The sequence below is a fragment of the Lynx rufus genome, unplaced genomic scaffold, assembly GCF_022079265.1.
Source record: "Lynx rufus isolate CCGP_SWC_20201006 ecotype Redwood Valley unplaced genomic scaffold, mLynRuf1.p SCAF_4, whole genome shotgun sequence".
Lineage (NCBI taxonomy): Eukaryota > Metazoa > Chordata > Mammalia > Carnivora > Felidae > Lynx > Lynx rufus.
In genome coordinates this window covers 58056242-58071371 of record NW_025814856.1, presented here as the reverse complement: position 1 = coordinate 58071371, position 15130 = coordinate 58056242, and the positions used below count along the sequence as shown (strand labels likewise).

The 15130-nt window shown below is 46.8% G+C and overlaps 1 protein-coding gene across 1 annotated transcript in view; it reads left to right on the top strand.

The window, feature by feature from the left end:
• Window positions 1-10106: 10106 nt before the first annotated feature.
• Window positions 10107-15130, top strand: part of PODXL2 (podocalyxin like 2) — a 39800-nt gene continuing 34776 nt past the window's right edge. Inside the window, exon 1 of the mRNA XM_047097117.1 lies at window positions 10107-10176. Coding sequence (XP_046953073.1) covers window positions 10107-10176 — 70 coding nt within the window. The remainder of the gene's footprint in view (window positions 10177-15130) is intronic.

Genomic DNA, 15130 nt, shown 5'->3' with positions numbered 1-15130 from the left:
TACTGGTAGCTGCCGGTCTGAATTCTGTCTTAATATAACGCAGGCTTTCCTGCACTTCCCTTGAAGGCCTTTCCCACCTTCCATTTTTGGTGTTCGGTGGGAGGCAGATCTGGCTGTAAGAGCTGTCGTCTTTGTGGATGTGCAAGAAGCAAAATGGTGTGGCTTCTCCCTAGGGAGTTCACTTGGCTACTGCTGCCTCTGTGACTTCTGTGGAATCCATGAGAATCGTAGAACAGAGTTGTATACCTGGTGGGGCTGGAGGTGACTTGGCCCTGCCTCCTAACGGAGCAGCACTGTTCATCTCGACAGCGTTGCCACGTGACCTTTACCTGGAAATGCCCAGCTCTGATCAGCTGCCATCCGGATGCGTGGACACCAATGATTCTTACTGTTTCTTACCTGAGATTTAGCAGAAGTGTCTCCCTTCCATCGTGTCTCTCTTGTCCAAATTTTCCTTTCTGGAAACCGCCAAGATAGTCCTTCGTACGAAAGCCCTGCAGATGTTTGATGAACCTAGTATATTTGGTTCCCTCCCTCATTAATCCCTTCCGCAAATCCTGGAAGGGTCTGAGGGGTGTGGCAATACTCCAGTCATCCCTGAGGAACCAGTCAAGTTCTGCAGAACTGAATGGGGGAAGAGAGGGATGAGGAAGTGCCCCTTATGAGGTGAGATCTTTAGGAGGAAGAGGGAACGTGCCAGCCCCAAAGAAAAAGCAGCGGGTGTGGCCGAAGCTTGGGAGCGGGGAGAGTGGGAGCAGGAGCCAGGCCCTTGGGCTTGCAGGCTGAAAGGAAAGCTTTTTCTTTACACAGAGAACACTTCTGACACCAGATGTGAGGGTTCTTCACACTAGTCAATTCACGGCGGTCCTACACTGGTGCCCTGCGATTTAAGGCCGCTCTGACGCCACCTGGAATCAGCGTGCAGACCTCAGGAGGTAAGGTCTCAGTCCCATAGGCCTGTACCCACTTCAGACACTGGTTGCAAGTCGTGGGTCCCCAGGTCTCCTACACTTCTGTCCAGCTTGGCTACATATCGCAGGTTCCCGTGCCCCCCTCCTCAGGTTTGATAATTTGCTGCAATAGCTCACGGAACCCAGGGCAGCAGTGTATGTACTATGACCAGCTTCTTACAAAGGACATACTGAAGGACACAAATGAACAGATGGAGAGAGAATACGTAGGGTGAGGTTCCGAAGAGTCCTGAGCACAGGAGCCCCTGTCCCTGTGGAGTTTGGGGTGCCCCACACTCCGGGCACACGAATGTGTTCTTGTTCACCAACCCAGATGTTCGAACCCCTTCAGTCAGGGGTTTTTATGGAGGCTTTATTATGTTGGCATAATGGTTAAACCATCGGCCATTAGTGATTAGCTCAACCTCCAGCCCCTCTCCCCTCCCCAGAGGTCAGGGGCTGGGACTGCTCCTTCCAACCCGCTAATCCCATGGTTCCCATGACAACCAGGCCCCATCCTTAGAGGCTTTCCAAAAGTCCCCTCCTTCAACTATGGTATAGTTGAAAGGGCTTGTTAGGAAAAAGTAAAGGCATTCTTTTCACCTTTATTACTTGGAGCTTCAGAAGCCAAGATAAAACCCAAATATTAGAACAAGATGCTCTTTTCCTCTTGTCACTTAGGGGATGACAAAGACATTAAGCTCTCTGACCAGGACTGGGGAAGAAGATAAAATATATACACTATACATAGTTACGTTCTATAGAAACCCAGATTAGGGAATCTAAATTTTTTTCATGGAGATATAATTGACATACCACGTTCTATTCATTTCAGACGTGCAGCATAATGATTTGATAATTTGTACATATTGCAGAGTGATCACAATAAATCTAGTTAACACCCATCACCCCACATGGCTACAAAAATTATTTTTTCTTGTGATGAGAAATTTTAAGGTCTCTTTTTACTCTCTTAGCAACAATTAAATGCATAAGACAGCACAGTTAACTATAGTCTCCGTGCTGTACTGTATATTTCTATAACATTACAGGACAGTACCACACAGGCCTGATAAGGGCTCGAGTCTGGCTGGAGTAGCCAGCCCTTGAGGGGTGGTGAGCAGGAGACTAACACGGTGTATTTTACAGGGGGCTCCTGGCCACTGTCGACTCCTACAGGGAGAAAGGAAGAAGAATTAGTGGCATAGAAGGCTCTGGCGCTGTCTGTGGATGGCAGTGGTCTGAACTAGGGGATGGGGGAGGTGGATGCAGTCTAGATGGATTTTGCAGGTGGGTTTGATAAGACTCAGGGATGCATAAGAAGTGGGAGTGGGAGAAAAGAAGAAACCGTTTCTAGCTTGAGAAACAGGTAGAGGTTTAGTGGAGAACCAAGAGCTTCACTGTTGGCATGTTGGCTAGGAACGCGTTGTAGCTATCCAGGTAATCGTGAACTTTGCAGGCTGACTTGAGCCTGGACTGCTGATGATGTTCCGGCAGGAGCTGTAATCATCTGACAGCTGTCACCATGGGGCCGGGCGTAATCACCCAGCAGAGCACAGCAAGACACGAGCACCCAAGGAGACTCAAGGGCCCATTATCTGAACCAGCAAAGGACACTTCAGAGTGGGCAGAAGGCGGGAGGAAAATGAGAGGAAGAGTGGTTATGGAAGCCAGAAGAAAGCAATTGAAGAGGGTTGAGGTCATTTGGGGCCAACATAGCTGTAAGTTTGGGTAAAATGACAGGCCTGTCCCCCGTAACCAAGTTTCATTGCATCTAAGATGCCATCTATTATAAAAATCACCATTATTGTACATGCTGCTAAGACGAAAATGCTAACGTTTAGAAAGATTAGATGCTGTCAACCGTAACACATCGCAGCTTAGAGGTGCTGGGGGATTGTTTCCAACGTGCATCTTAAGTGGAAATAGGGTATTTGTGGTAAGGCGGAGGCTGCTGTTCACCTTGAGGAGCGGTTTCAATGCACCGCTCTGTTTGTAGAATAAAGGGCAGGTTAGCGATAAGGAATACAAGTTGTGTATCTGGAAAAGTCTTGAGAAGTTTGGCTCTGAAGGGGAAGCATGGAAATGGGCAGCTGGCAAGGCATATGGGATCAAGGGAACACTTTTCCTGTCGTGTTTATGTATTTAAAAAAATTTTTTTTTAATGTTTGTTTTTGAGAGAGCGAGAGAGACAGAGCACGAGTGGGGGAGGGGCAGAGAAAGTGGGAGACACAGAATCGGAAGCAGGCTGCAGGCTCTGAGCTGTCAGCACAGAGCCCGCCATGGGGCTCGAACTCATGAGCTATGAGATCATGAGCTGAGCCGAAGATGGGATGCTCAACTGACTGAGCCACCCAGGCACCCCGTGTTTATGTATTTTATAACGGGACGATTAAAGTTTGTATTTGTGCAATGAGAGTTTACTAATGGATTAATTGGAAAGATAACTGAGTGAAAAAATAAAATGCCAGAGGATCCCATATATGTGAAATTTAAAAGTATACTGATACTATGTACTGTTTATGTGTATATGTGTGTTAAAAATAATACAAAATGTATGGGTCACCTGGGTGTCTCAGTCAATTAAACAGCCGACTCTTGATTTCAGCTCAGGTCATGATTTCACGGCTCAGTTCGTGGGATTGAGCCCTACAACGGGCTTTGTGCTGACAGCGCAGAGCCTGTTTGGGATTGATTCTCTCTCTTCCTCTCTGGTTCTCCCTGCCCCCCCACCTCTGCTGCCACCAAATAAATAAATAAACTTAAAAAATTCTATGAAAGAAATTATATGAAACGTCTTCTTCTATGTTCTTGTGTTTTTTTTAAATAACGGGTTTATTGAGATAGAATTTACATACCATATGATTTTAAAATGTATAATCCAATGGTTTTAACATTTAGAATTGTATAACCATCATCAAAATCAATTTTAGAACATTTTCATTACCCTCCCCCCCCCCAAACACCCATACCTGTTAACAGTCACTCCTGTTCACCCCCACTCTCTAGCCCTGGGGAAAGACAAGCCTACTCTCTGTGTCTATGGTATGCCTCTTCTGGACATTTCATATAAATGGAATCTTAACAATACATGGTCTTTTGTGATGGGCCACTTCCACTCTTATGTTTTTATGTTCCATCCCTGTCATAGCCTGTGTCAGCACTTTATTCCTTTTTATGGCTGAATAACATTGCGTTGTTATTTATCTGCTCATTAATATTTTATTTATTTATTTATTATTTTATTTATCTGCTCATTAGTCGAGCATTTGGGTCGAGCATTTATCAATTATGAGTCATGCTACCGTTAACAATCCTGTAACAAGTTTTATATGGACACATGTTTTCTGTTCTCTTGGATAGTACCTAGGACAGGAATTTGCTGGGTCATTGGCAACTCTGTTTTAATCTTTTTTCCCCCAAATGTTTGTTTATTTTGAGAGAGAGAGAGAGAAACAAGGTGGGGAGGGGCAGAGAGAGAGGGAGACAGAATCCCAAGCAGGCTCCATGCTGTCAGCGCAGAGCCCGATGTAGGGCTCTAACCCACGAACCACGAGGTCATGACTTGAGCCGAAATCAAAGAGTCAGACGCTCAACCAACTGAGCCACCCAGCCACCCCAACTCTGTTTTAGTCTTTTGGAAAGGAACCATCAGCCTATTTTCCAAAGCCGCTGCACCATGTGCGTTCCCATCATTAGGGCATGAGGGTTCTGATGTCCACATCCCACGGAATGTGAGTTGCCTTTCTGTTTGATTTTAGCCATTTCCGTGCAGGTGAAGTGCACGGATTCTCGTTGTGATTCTGATTTGCATTTTCCTGAGGCCAGTGGGGTTAAGCATCTTTTTGTGTGCTTATTGGCCATTTGTAGATCTTCTCTGGAGACCTATCTCTTCAGATTCTTGCTTATTTTTAATTGGTTTGTCTCCTTATTACTGAATTATGAATTATAAGAGTTCTTTATATATTCTAGACACAAATCCCTTATCAGATGTGTGACTTCCAAATGTTTGTGTTTTTTTGTTTTTTTTTCCCCTATTCTGTGGGTTGTTTTCCTTTCTTTGGTGATATCTTTTGAAGCACAGAAGTTTTTCATTTTCTTGATTTCCAGTGTATAGATCTTTTGTTGCTTGTGCTTTTGGGGTCATCTCGGAAGCCACTGCCTAATCCAAGGTCATGAAAATATACTGCTGTGTCGTCTTCTAAGAGTTGTATAGTTTTAGCTCCTACATGTAGGTCTTTGATCTATTTGGAGTTAGATTTTAGTGTGTGGTGTGGGGGGAGGAGGCGAATCTTATTCTTTTTCACGTGGATATCCCTATGTCCCAGCATGATTTTCTGGAGACTGTTCTTTCTCCATTGAATTGCTTTCGCGCTTATCAAAAATCAGTTGGCCATAATGTGAGGGTTTATTTCTGAACTCTCAATTTTGTCCAAGGATATAATTATCCTGGTGCCAGTGCCAACTTTGTTTTTCTTTCTCAAGATTGTTTTGGTTATTCTGGACCCTTTGAGTTTCCACATGAACTTTAGAATCATCTTGTCAGTTTCTACAAGGAAGCAAACTGGAATTTTGAGGGAGATTGTGTTCAATCTGTAGATTAATTTGAGGATTGCCATTTTAACCATCTGGGTCTTCTTAGCCATGAAAATGGAATGTCTTTCCATTTATTTAGGTCTTCGGTGTCTTTCATGTGTCGTTTTCAGAGTAAGTTTTGTACTTATTTATTCCTAAGTATTGTATTCTTGATGTTGTTGTAAATGGAATTGTTTTATTAATTTCATTGCCACTTGTATTAGTTTCCTGTTGCTATTGTAACAAATTACTGCAAACTCAGTGGCTTCAAATACCACACATTTGTTATCTCAATTTTGGAGGTCAGAAGTCTGACATGGATCTCACTGAGCTAAAGTCAGAGTGTCAGCAGCCTTATTGCATTGTCTCTTACAAAATAGTCAATATTTGTGTTGGAAATGATTATCCTTCTCTTGTTCCTCACTTACATGGGAATGCCTCTAATCTTTTTTTTTAACTTTTATTTATTTCTGAGAGAAAGAGAGAGACAGAGCATGAGTGGGGGAGGGTCTGAGAGAGAGGAAGACACAGAATCTGAGGCAGGCTCCAGGCTCTGAGCTGTCAGCACGGAGCCCGAGGGAATGCCTCTAATGTTTCTTCATTAAGTTTGGTGATTGCTGTAGGTTTCTGAGAGATATCCTTTATTGAATTAAAGAAGTTTCCTTCTGTTTCTTATTTACCTCTTAAGTTTTTGTTCCTTTTAAAAGGAGTAGGTTTTAAGTCTCATCACATGCCCCTGGGGGGGCATCTCTCGAGATTTGTTTTTCTTGACTCTTAATGCAGGGAGTTAAATTAGTGACTTTTGCTAACACTCAACCAATCTTATGTCCCTGTGTTAAGTCGTATTTAATCATGGTCTATTATATTTTTAGTACATTGCTCATTAGCAGCTTGCTCATATTTTCTTTATGAAAGTTGCATCTGTGTTCAGGAAGATTGGGGATTTTTTTTTCTATTTGTATTATTCTTAGTTGTTTTGGCAGTGGGGTTACACTAGCCTCATAAAGTGAATTGGAACACTTTCTAACCTTGCTTAGAAGAGTTTATACATTGAAGGTTTGACAGGATACATTCATTCCAAAGGGGACTTAATGTCTCTTTTAAGGGTTGATTTTTACTGTCTTTTAATTTTCTCCACTGTTTATTTAGCTTTTCTACTATTTGAATCAGTTTCAGTAATTTGTGTATGCCTTAAAAGTATTCATTTCAACTGCATTTTAAATTTTATTGATATAGGTCAAGTTTTGCCTGTAGTTTAAAAATCTTATGTCTAGTTTTGTTCTCTTTTTCATTCCTAATGGTATTTACTAATGTCTTTCTTTTCTATCTTATACTAAAGGTTTGACTGTTTTATTTATCGTTTCAAATAACAGGCTTTTAACAATCAGTTCTACTGGATTTTTATTGTTATTTTAACAACAATAGAAATGTATTGATTCGTGTATGTTATGTGTATGTAGTTTAAAGCTTTTTAAATTGAATGCTTAGTTCATTTACATTTAACCTGTGGTTTCCCCCCCCACCCCTAATAAATACATTTGTAGCTATAAAAACTCTTGTGTGAATTGTTGGCTATATTCTATGGATTTTGATATGCAGTTCTCACATTGTCATTAATTTCTAAATAGACTAAAATTGATATTGTGATTCACTCTTTAACCTAAGATTATTTAGACAGGTATGCATTTTAGACTGTGGTTCCCTCCGTCAATTATATCTCATTTGCTTTTTATCTTTCAAGTAATTCCTCCTCATTTGAGAACACCAGCTGATCCCATCTTCTTTTCCAGTGCCCATTTGGACCCATGTGTATATGTGTATCTTTCCTATCATGTCTAGGAATCATGAGCAGAAGGGGAAAACAGGGACATGTAGTCAGTGTACCAGTAGCATGATTTCATATCCCCCAATTTTTTCTTTTTTCTTCTCTTCCTCCTCCCCCCTTCCCTCTTCCCCCTCCTCCCCTTTCCCTCCTCCTCCTCCCCCCCTTCTCACCCCTTCCCTCCTCTGCCTCCTCCCCCCTTCCCTCTTCCTCCTCCCACCGTCTTCCTCCTCCTCCTGCTCCTCCTTCTTTTAAGGTGAGAAGTTCTGGATCATGTTTGTATCTAATGAAAATGATCCAGAGGAAAAAAGACTGACACTGTCAGAAAAGAGATACCCTAAAATGGAAGTCCTTGAAAAGGAGACAGATAATACAATGGTGAGCCCAAGTGGAGGAGACTGGCCAGATAGAAGGAGATAGATGATGGGTCTAGATGCACCCTAGTCTTTTCTTTCCTAAGTCAGATACTCTTAGCTGTAATAGTTGTTTTTCATGACATCTTCCTGGATTTCTCCTCTGTTACTTGGTCCTTCCTAAAAAGAAAAAGGTCACTATAAAAAATAGAATGTTAATGAAGTTCATGCAGTTCAGAATAACAGGACCATTAACTTCCTTGTTCTGGACACTACTCATTTTAAGTCCCAAATTGCTTTACACTTTGTAGCCATTACCTATTTTGTGGGCTTTTTGTGTGAACTGTTATAAAATAGGTCTCCTTTAAAAAAAATTTTTTTTAATGTTTATTTGTTTTTGAGAGAGAGACAGAGCATGAATGGGGGAGGAGCAGAGAGAAAGGGAGACCCAGAATCCAAAGCAGGCTCCAGGCTCTGAGCTGTCAGCACAGAGCCCCACATGGGGCTCGAACCCATGAACCATGAGATCATGACCTGAGCCAAAGTCAGATGCTTAACTGACAGCCACCCAGGTGCCCCAAAATAGGTCTCCTTTAATTTGTACTTTCATAGAGACACTGGTCAAGATCTTTTACTACCACATCTTCACCTACTTTTCTGGAACCCATAGTGTCCTTAGACTCCAATGGCCTGTGGAGTTTACATTGACCACAGGCTAAACAAAATGATGTAGTTCTGTTAATTAAATAAGAATAACTTTACCTAAAGGTTCTAATTCTATGGTACTGCTTTTCATTATGTTCTTAGACCATCACTTTCTCCTTATGTTTCACTTCCTCATTTGTAATATATGGGCTTACTACTTTGTACAAATTAACCAAAGATTAATTAAGGTATTTAGCTCCTAAGTCCTCTTTCTAACCTTGTCTCCTGCCCCCAGGCTAATCTTGAAATTCATCATTCCCCTAAATATGATATGCCATGTATTACCACACCATGCTACATTTTGCCCATGTTCTTTGCTTGGGACCCATTCCCACCCTATCCCCCTTCACCCCAACTCTTATTTCCCCTAAATAGGTAGTCCTGGAAGAGTCCTTTGAGATCATCTACAATACCTAGTGATCTACCCCTGGATAGCGTGATGAGAATATAATTTGAAAAAGCAGGTTCAATATAATAATTTATTGAAAGCAATGTTTTCCAAATATGCTATATATAAAGTAAAACTCCACATAATTATCACTGCTGCAGCTGTTTAAATTGCAGTAATTCTGAAAGGGTGAGGACTTTGCTCTGTTCCTTAAAGAGGCTGAGCTCCATTCTAGCTCAGGAATTGGCAATGCACCTTTCTTTCTTCTTGGAAGACTTCCTTCCTAACCCAAGCTAATACCCCTTCATCCGTCCAGGTGCTAGCTTAAATGTTTCTTCAGGAAGTCACGTGTAAATGTTCCCTTCGATACTCTCTCATAGCCCCTTATAGGTCTTAACAGACCTTACTAGACCTTAACAGACCTTCACCAGACTAAGCTCTGAGAATATGGGTTGTGGCTGTCTTGTTCACTACCATGGTGCTTGGCACGTGAAAGAACTTTAGTTACCAAAAAGGACGAAATATTCAACAGGAAGTTAAAAAACGCTGCCCTAATAATGGAAAGCGCATATATAACAGATGAAGCAACCAGGGCCCAGAAGAGAGAAGAGTTTGGCTTAAGGTCTCTGAGCCACTTTGAATGCACTAGACTGCCTGGCTCTAAGTCCCATTTTTGGTTCTCTCCTGTCCCGGGGCCTTTGCCTAGTTTTTCTCTTGCCTTGGCCATCAGGGCTTGCCCAGCTCAAGGGCCCCTGAGAAGATTTCCCTGACCCCACTCCTCCTAGAGTCCCATTCAACCTCTTGATGTTCAACCTGTTGATGCGGGATTAAAGATACTCTTCACGTCAACAGGGTCAGGGGTCGTTCCTGGCTTCTCTGAACAGTGTCATTCCGTGCAGGTGACCGCCCGCTGCCTCCTGGGCGCGCAGGAAAGGTTTCCATCCAATGGATGACTAGGTGGTGCGGGCGCGCCCTCCTCCGACACCGGGCCCCAGGCAGGTGGCCTCTGCTCTCGAAGGCTAGAGGTGCGAGGCCGGACTCCGGGAGGTCACGGTCGCGGCCCCGCCTCTCCAGGCACCCGCGGCGCTGATTGGCCGACCAGGCGCCGGGGGACCGCGCGGAGGGGCGGCCGCCCGCGCGCCCGCCTCGTCTCCGCGGGGGCGCGCCCGCGGCACGCGGCCGGGCGGGGCCGGGGGTGAGTGACGGCCACGCGGGCCAATGGGGCGGGCGCGCGCCGCCGCCGCCGCCCGCGCGGCCCCTGACGCCGGCCGAGGCGCCGCGCCGCTGCGGCTGCGGGCGGCGACGGCTGCACCATGGGTCGGCTGCTGCGGGCCGTCCGGCTGCCGCCGCTGCTGCCGCCGCTGCTGCTGCTGCTGGCCGGGGGTGAGTGCGCGCCGTGCGGGCGGGCGGTGGCGGGGCCGGGGCGGGCGGCGGCGGCGGCGGCGGCGGGCCGCGGTGCTGGACAGCTCCCGGGCAGCCAACAAAGGGGCCGGAGCGCGAGGCGCGGGAGCGCGGGGCTCGGCTGGGCTGCTACGCCGTCCGCGACACGCGCGCTCCCGGGGCGCGGGGTGGGGGGGCGTGGGGCCACCGCGTGTGCCTCGTGTGAGAGCGGTTCCCCGGCGCGGGGGCGTGCGTGTGGACACACACACACACGCACGCAGGGGAGGCACGAGGAGTGTGGTGGATGGAGGGCGCGCCTGCTCGCGCTCTCTGGGGGCTCTGTTGGGGGGGGGGGGTTGGGGAGGGTGGGAGCACTGGCGAGAGGAGGGCGGACCCTGGCCGCCAGCTGGGCGACAGCCACACAGGGAGACACGGCATTTACAGGGTCCGTGAGGCCACCACAGTGGGCGTGGGGCGCGGATGTGTTGCGGCCGCGAGGGGGAAAGTGCCAAACAGCCGTACACACAGCTGCTGCGACAATGAGGGGGGTGTGTTTACGCGCGTGTGGTGCTGCTGGACAGGAGGGGGGGTGTGTCATTGTCAAAGCCTGTCTAGATTGTGCGGGGCAACTTTATTAGGAGCTGACAAAAAAAAACCCAAAAAACAAAAAACAAAAACACGTATGACAGCAACCAGGTCTGCTTGTGACAGCGACACTGCTGGATAGCTCCTGCGCTGCTGCCGCGCAGGGGTGCGCGTGAGAGACCTTCTGAGATGTGGTTCCCGTTCAGCGGTGCGCAAGGGCATTGGGATGTGTGTGGGTGATGACAGGTGAAATGTGGGGGGCAGGTGTGAAATGCATGTGCCCGTGACAGAACCTGCTGGACGGCCTCTGAGTGGCAGACGTGGGATTCAGGTGTGTGCATGGCAGGTGTGCACAGGCATGTGGCAGCCGATGAGACAGGCCACCACCACTGAATGAGGGGTGGGGGAGAAGTGCTGTCCGCAAGGGTGGGTCAAATAGGGACAGGACCGAACACCTTCTCCATGTGGCGGACACAGCCATGAGTACGTATTAAGGGGTGACTGCTAATCGGGGTTGGTGGAGAGGCGTACTGGAATGAGTGTGTGTGCACACGTGTGTGTGTGTGTGTACAGGCTCACTTATCAGATAGCCTTGGCTGACTCCACTTCTGAGGGACACACAGGCGTATTGACATGTGTGCGTGTGACGTGGGAGTTTGCCTGGGACACTGGCTACTTAGTCACCTCCCGTGCAGTTAACCCACAAGGACACAGGCACATGCAAGGATCTGTGGGAGTGAAGGAGAGGCTGTAAAGGGTCTCTGCCCGAGGAGGGAGAACAGTCTGCTTGGCAGTGAGATGGGCCATTGCCGTGGCCCACGGTGACAGGATCCCAGGGAAAATGACTAGGAGCAGAAAGGGGCCTCCCGCTCCGAGCATACCCCCGGAAGGGTTAGTCCGCGAGGGTAGTTTTTCGCCACCATCAGTCCAGGGATAGCTAAGGACCAAAGGGGGTGTGCACAGAAATGCGTCCATCAGATCGTGTCTCAGACGCTCACACGCACCCATGTCTGTGTTTGCATACCTTAAACCTTCTTTGGAAGAGGTGAGACTCAACAAATAAATTACATATTGATTAGTCTGCTGCTTCTTTGTGCGACAGCCACACCAGAGCTGGCAGGCACGGTGGGTCAGGACCCATGCCCAGCTGTGGCTGGCCATGGATCACTATGGGCAGCTCCACTCCTACTCGCCTCCCACCTGCTCCCTCCTGTGCACACTTCATGATGTGTGTGATGTACGTTGTCGCCTCCCTTTTGGAGACATGTGTGTTCAGCAGTACGTCTCGTTCTTCTACACCTTTCTATAGAAAGCCTTTGAGAACTCTTCAGCTTTGCTTCTCAGACACATCCAGACACACATAGGAATGTGCGTGTGTGGCAGGGTGATTGTGCTAGACGATTTCTGTTGTAGCTGACGCTCAAGGGTGTGGGGGCCGCGTGGCAGGTGCTGCTGGGAGGCTCCCCGTATTGGTGTCTGGCAAGGGCTTAGGCAGATCTGTACTTCAAAGCTGCTGATGAGGGAAAGGGTGGGGGTGTAGCTGATGGTAGACATCAGAAAAGGATGTTTGGATCAGAAGCAGATTGCAGGGGAGATAAAACACGGGGATTAGTAAGGCCTTGTTTTTTTCACCCCCTAAGATGTAAGCCTGCTTCATTCGCCTCTTTTTCTGAGTCTGGGTCAGATTTTCAATTCTTTGAGGCTGGTCCCCGAATCCTTTTCATGTGCCTTCTTTTTCTCTCCCTCTCTCTCTGTTGGGAGTCATGAAGTAACAGAACATTTTAGGTGCTAGAGGAAAAAAAAGAAAGTCACAAAGAGTATAATTCTGAACTTCCAAATCAGATGGAGTCTTCAATTAAAGCAGATTAATTATCAAGTGCAAAAGCAATTACACAAAGAATGCTTAGGTCTCAGCTACTATTTTCGGGGGCAAGTTTGAAAATAAGTAACCTCTCGCAATTACTTAAATAATCACCCGTGGCCAAGGCTTTTGAACATATCAAGGTCTATATAAAGAAAAAATAATCATCGCAGGGGAAAAATAGCTTCAAGAAAACGGAACTGTGTGCTGGAAAAGGGATGAAAACCCAGATCCCTTTTTTCACACACAGCTTTTCAGCAAGATCAACAAAATCTCTGTTCGTTCCTATTAGATGGTTGGAAAGGAAGAGGAGGAGGGAGGGGGAGAGAAGGTGGAGGGAGACGGTGGCTTCTCTGCCTGACAGGTGGAGGGGAGACGTTTGGAGAATGGAGGAACTCACCTCATCCCCTGCGCAGAGAGCTTCACCGACTAGGCGGTATTTGGTCAGCAGAGGTGAGACATCATCGGGACTGCTGGTCAGCCTTTCCTTGAGAGGGCATATTCGTTTTCTCAAGGTCCACGCTGCTTTGCAGAGCCGGACCAAGGCCTAGGAGGGAGTGACTTTGCTCCCTTCATGCCACGGGTCAGCTCTGAGAGAGGCAACTCTCAGGTGTCAAAGAGGCAATGCAAATTTGATCCTCCAGTGGTTTTATGGAGGATAAAATTCCAAGAATTCCTGAAGAAAACCAGTGTGCGCCTTTCAGTAAAGGCTGACAAAGCGTCTTTCCCCACACACCTGCTAGATGCTGGTATATATAGATAAAGATTTTCAGCCAATGGCCTTTTCAGAGATTGGCTGCTCAGGGGCCCTGGGGATCCGTGAAATTTTTATGTCATTATTGCAAACGTTTCTCATCAATTGACATTTTTCCTTCATGGACTGTGTGAGGTTTTTCCGGGTAAGTTGATCACATCTGGTTCCCCCAGTCTTGGGAGGTACCACCTCTGCAGAATGGGGCTGTCGTACCTGCTGGTATCATATGTAAAACTTAGACTATGCTTTCCATGCAGTGGTCATGTTTGAGGGGAGAGACCAGCTAATTACAGCTCTTCTATTAACTAGCTCTCTGACCTAGCGTCACGGGGTCACGCTAGGGGTCACCTAGCGTCACGGGGTCCCACTCAGTGGGGTTGACCAAGTGGAATCAGACACAGGGCACGCCGCGTGAGGGAAGGAGGCTGTAAGATGGCCTGTTATGGTTTGGTGAGAAAAGTGCAGGAATTGGTTCAGAGGCTATGGTACAAGGAAGGTGCCTGGCCTAGTCTGGGAATGGCTGGGGAGCGCTTCTCAGAAGCAGAGGCCGGAAGCGGGAGCAGGAGCTGGGTGGTGGGCACAGGTGGCCCCAGGCATTACCTGCTGCTGGTTAAAAGCTCTTTGAGGCTTAGATGCCATCCCGGGTTTCCACTCATCAGTCCTGGGTTTTCCTCTGAAGTCGCATAGAATAACTGTGGTCTGTATTATTCATATTCACATCAACCTTGTATTTTAATATATTTGAAGATACTGACCATTGCCTCTCGAATATTCTCTTTTCCTGGCCAAGAACGTCCCAGTAGGTAAGATAATATTACTTACATTTATGGAATACAGCCTGTTCGTTGGAGCCCGGTCTGTAGGGAGCTTACCTCATTTGAGGTCCCTGCCTCCTGGGAAGCTGTGGAATTTTTGTCCTTGCTTTACAGATGAGGAAACTGGGGCCCCTGGTGGAGAAGTAGTTTACCCAGAGTGGCTCAGTGAAGCCAGGACGCAAACCTGCTTGCTTGGCCCAAGCTCTCTCTGCAGGGCATCCTTCTGTGTTCCATTTCAGGATCTGTTGACCCTCTCCTGCATACTTCTTAACTGTGTTAAGCCCCGTTCACTCAGAGGGCTTTCCTTATGACTAAATGTTGCATTCATGGTCCCATGCTGTCCGACCGTGCGTACCATGCAGTCTCCACCGTGCTCTGGATGCCAAGCTTAGGGCTTGCGACTGCTTCATAAGGTGGTTGTAAGGATCCAAGTTCAGATGACGCTTGCAAAGCATTTAGCACAATAGTGTTAGCTCTCATTTTTTATTAAAAACATCACAAAAAATTTCCGTGAGCTACTCAAGCCAGGGCCCAGTGCACAACAGGGGTAGCGGGACGTATCTCCTCCCTACATCACTGAACGTTAGTCTTGGAACAGAAAATGTAGAGGTCATTTCACCCACCTTGCTTAATTTTCGGATGAGGAGACAGAGAGGTTTTAAGCAACTTTCCAGAAGACATATAGTGAGGTAGTAATATTTGTGTAATTTAGTTGTGAAGCTGGCAAATAGGGCTGTCTTCCTATTCTTAGTGAGTGGGAGTGAGAGAGAAGAAGAAAAGATGCCCTTTAATTTACTGGGTTTTGTTTGTTCATTTGTGTTATAGGTTAGGAAAGAGGGATCCTCCAAGATTCTAAACAAATACGTTATTATCAACGCTGCATGAATTTGAACTGCGATCTCATGTGGCTCTTAAAGACTGTTCGGGAGATCGTACTACCGA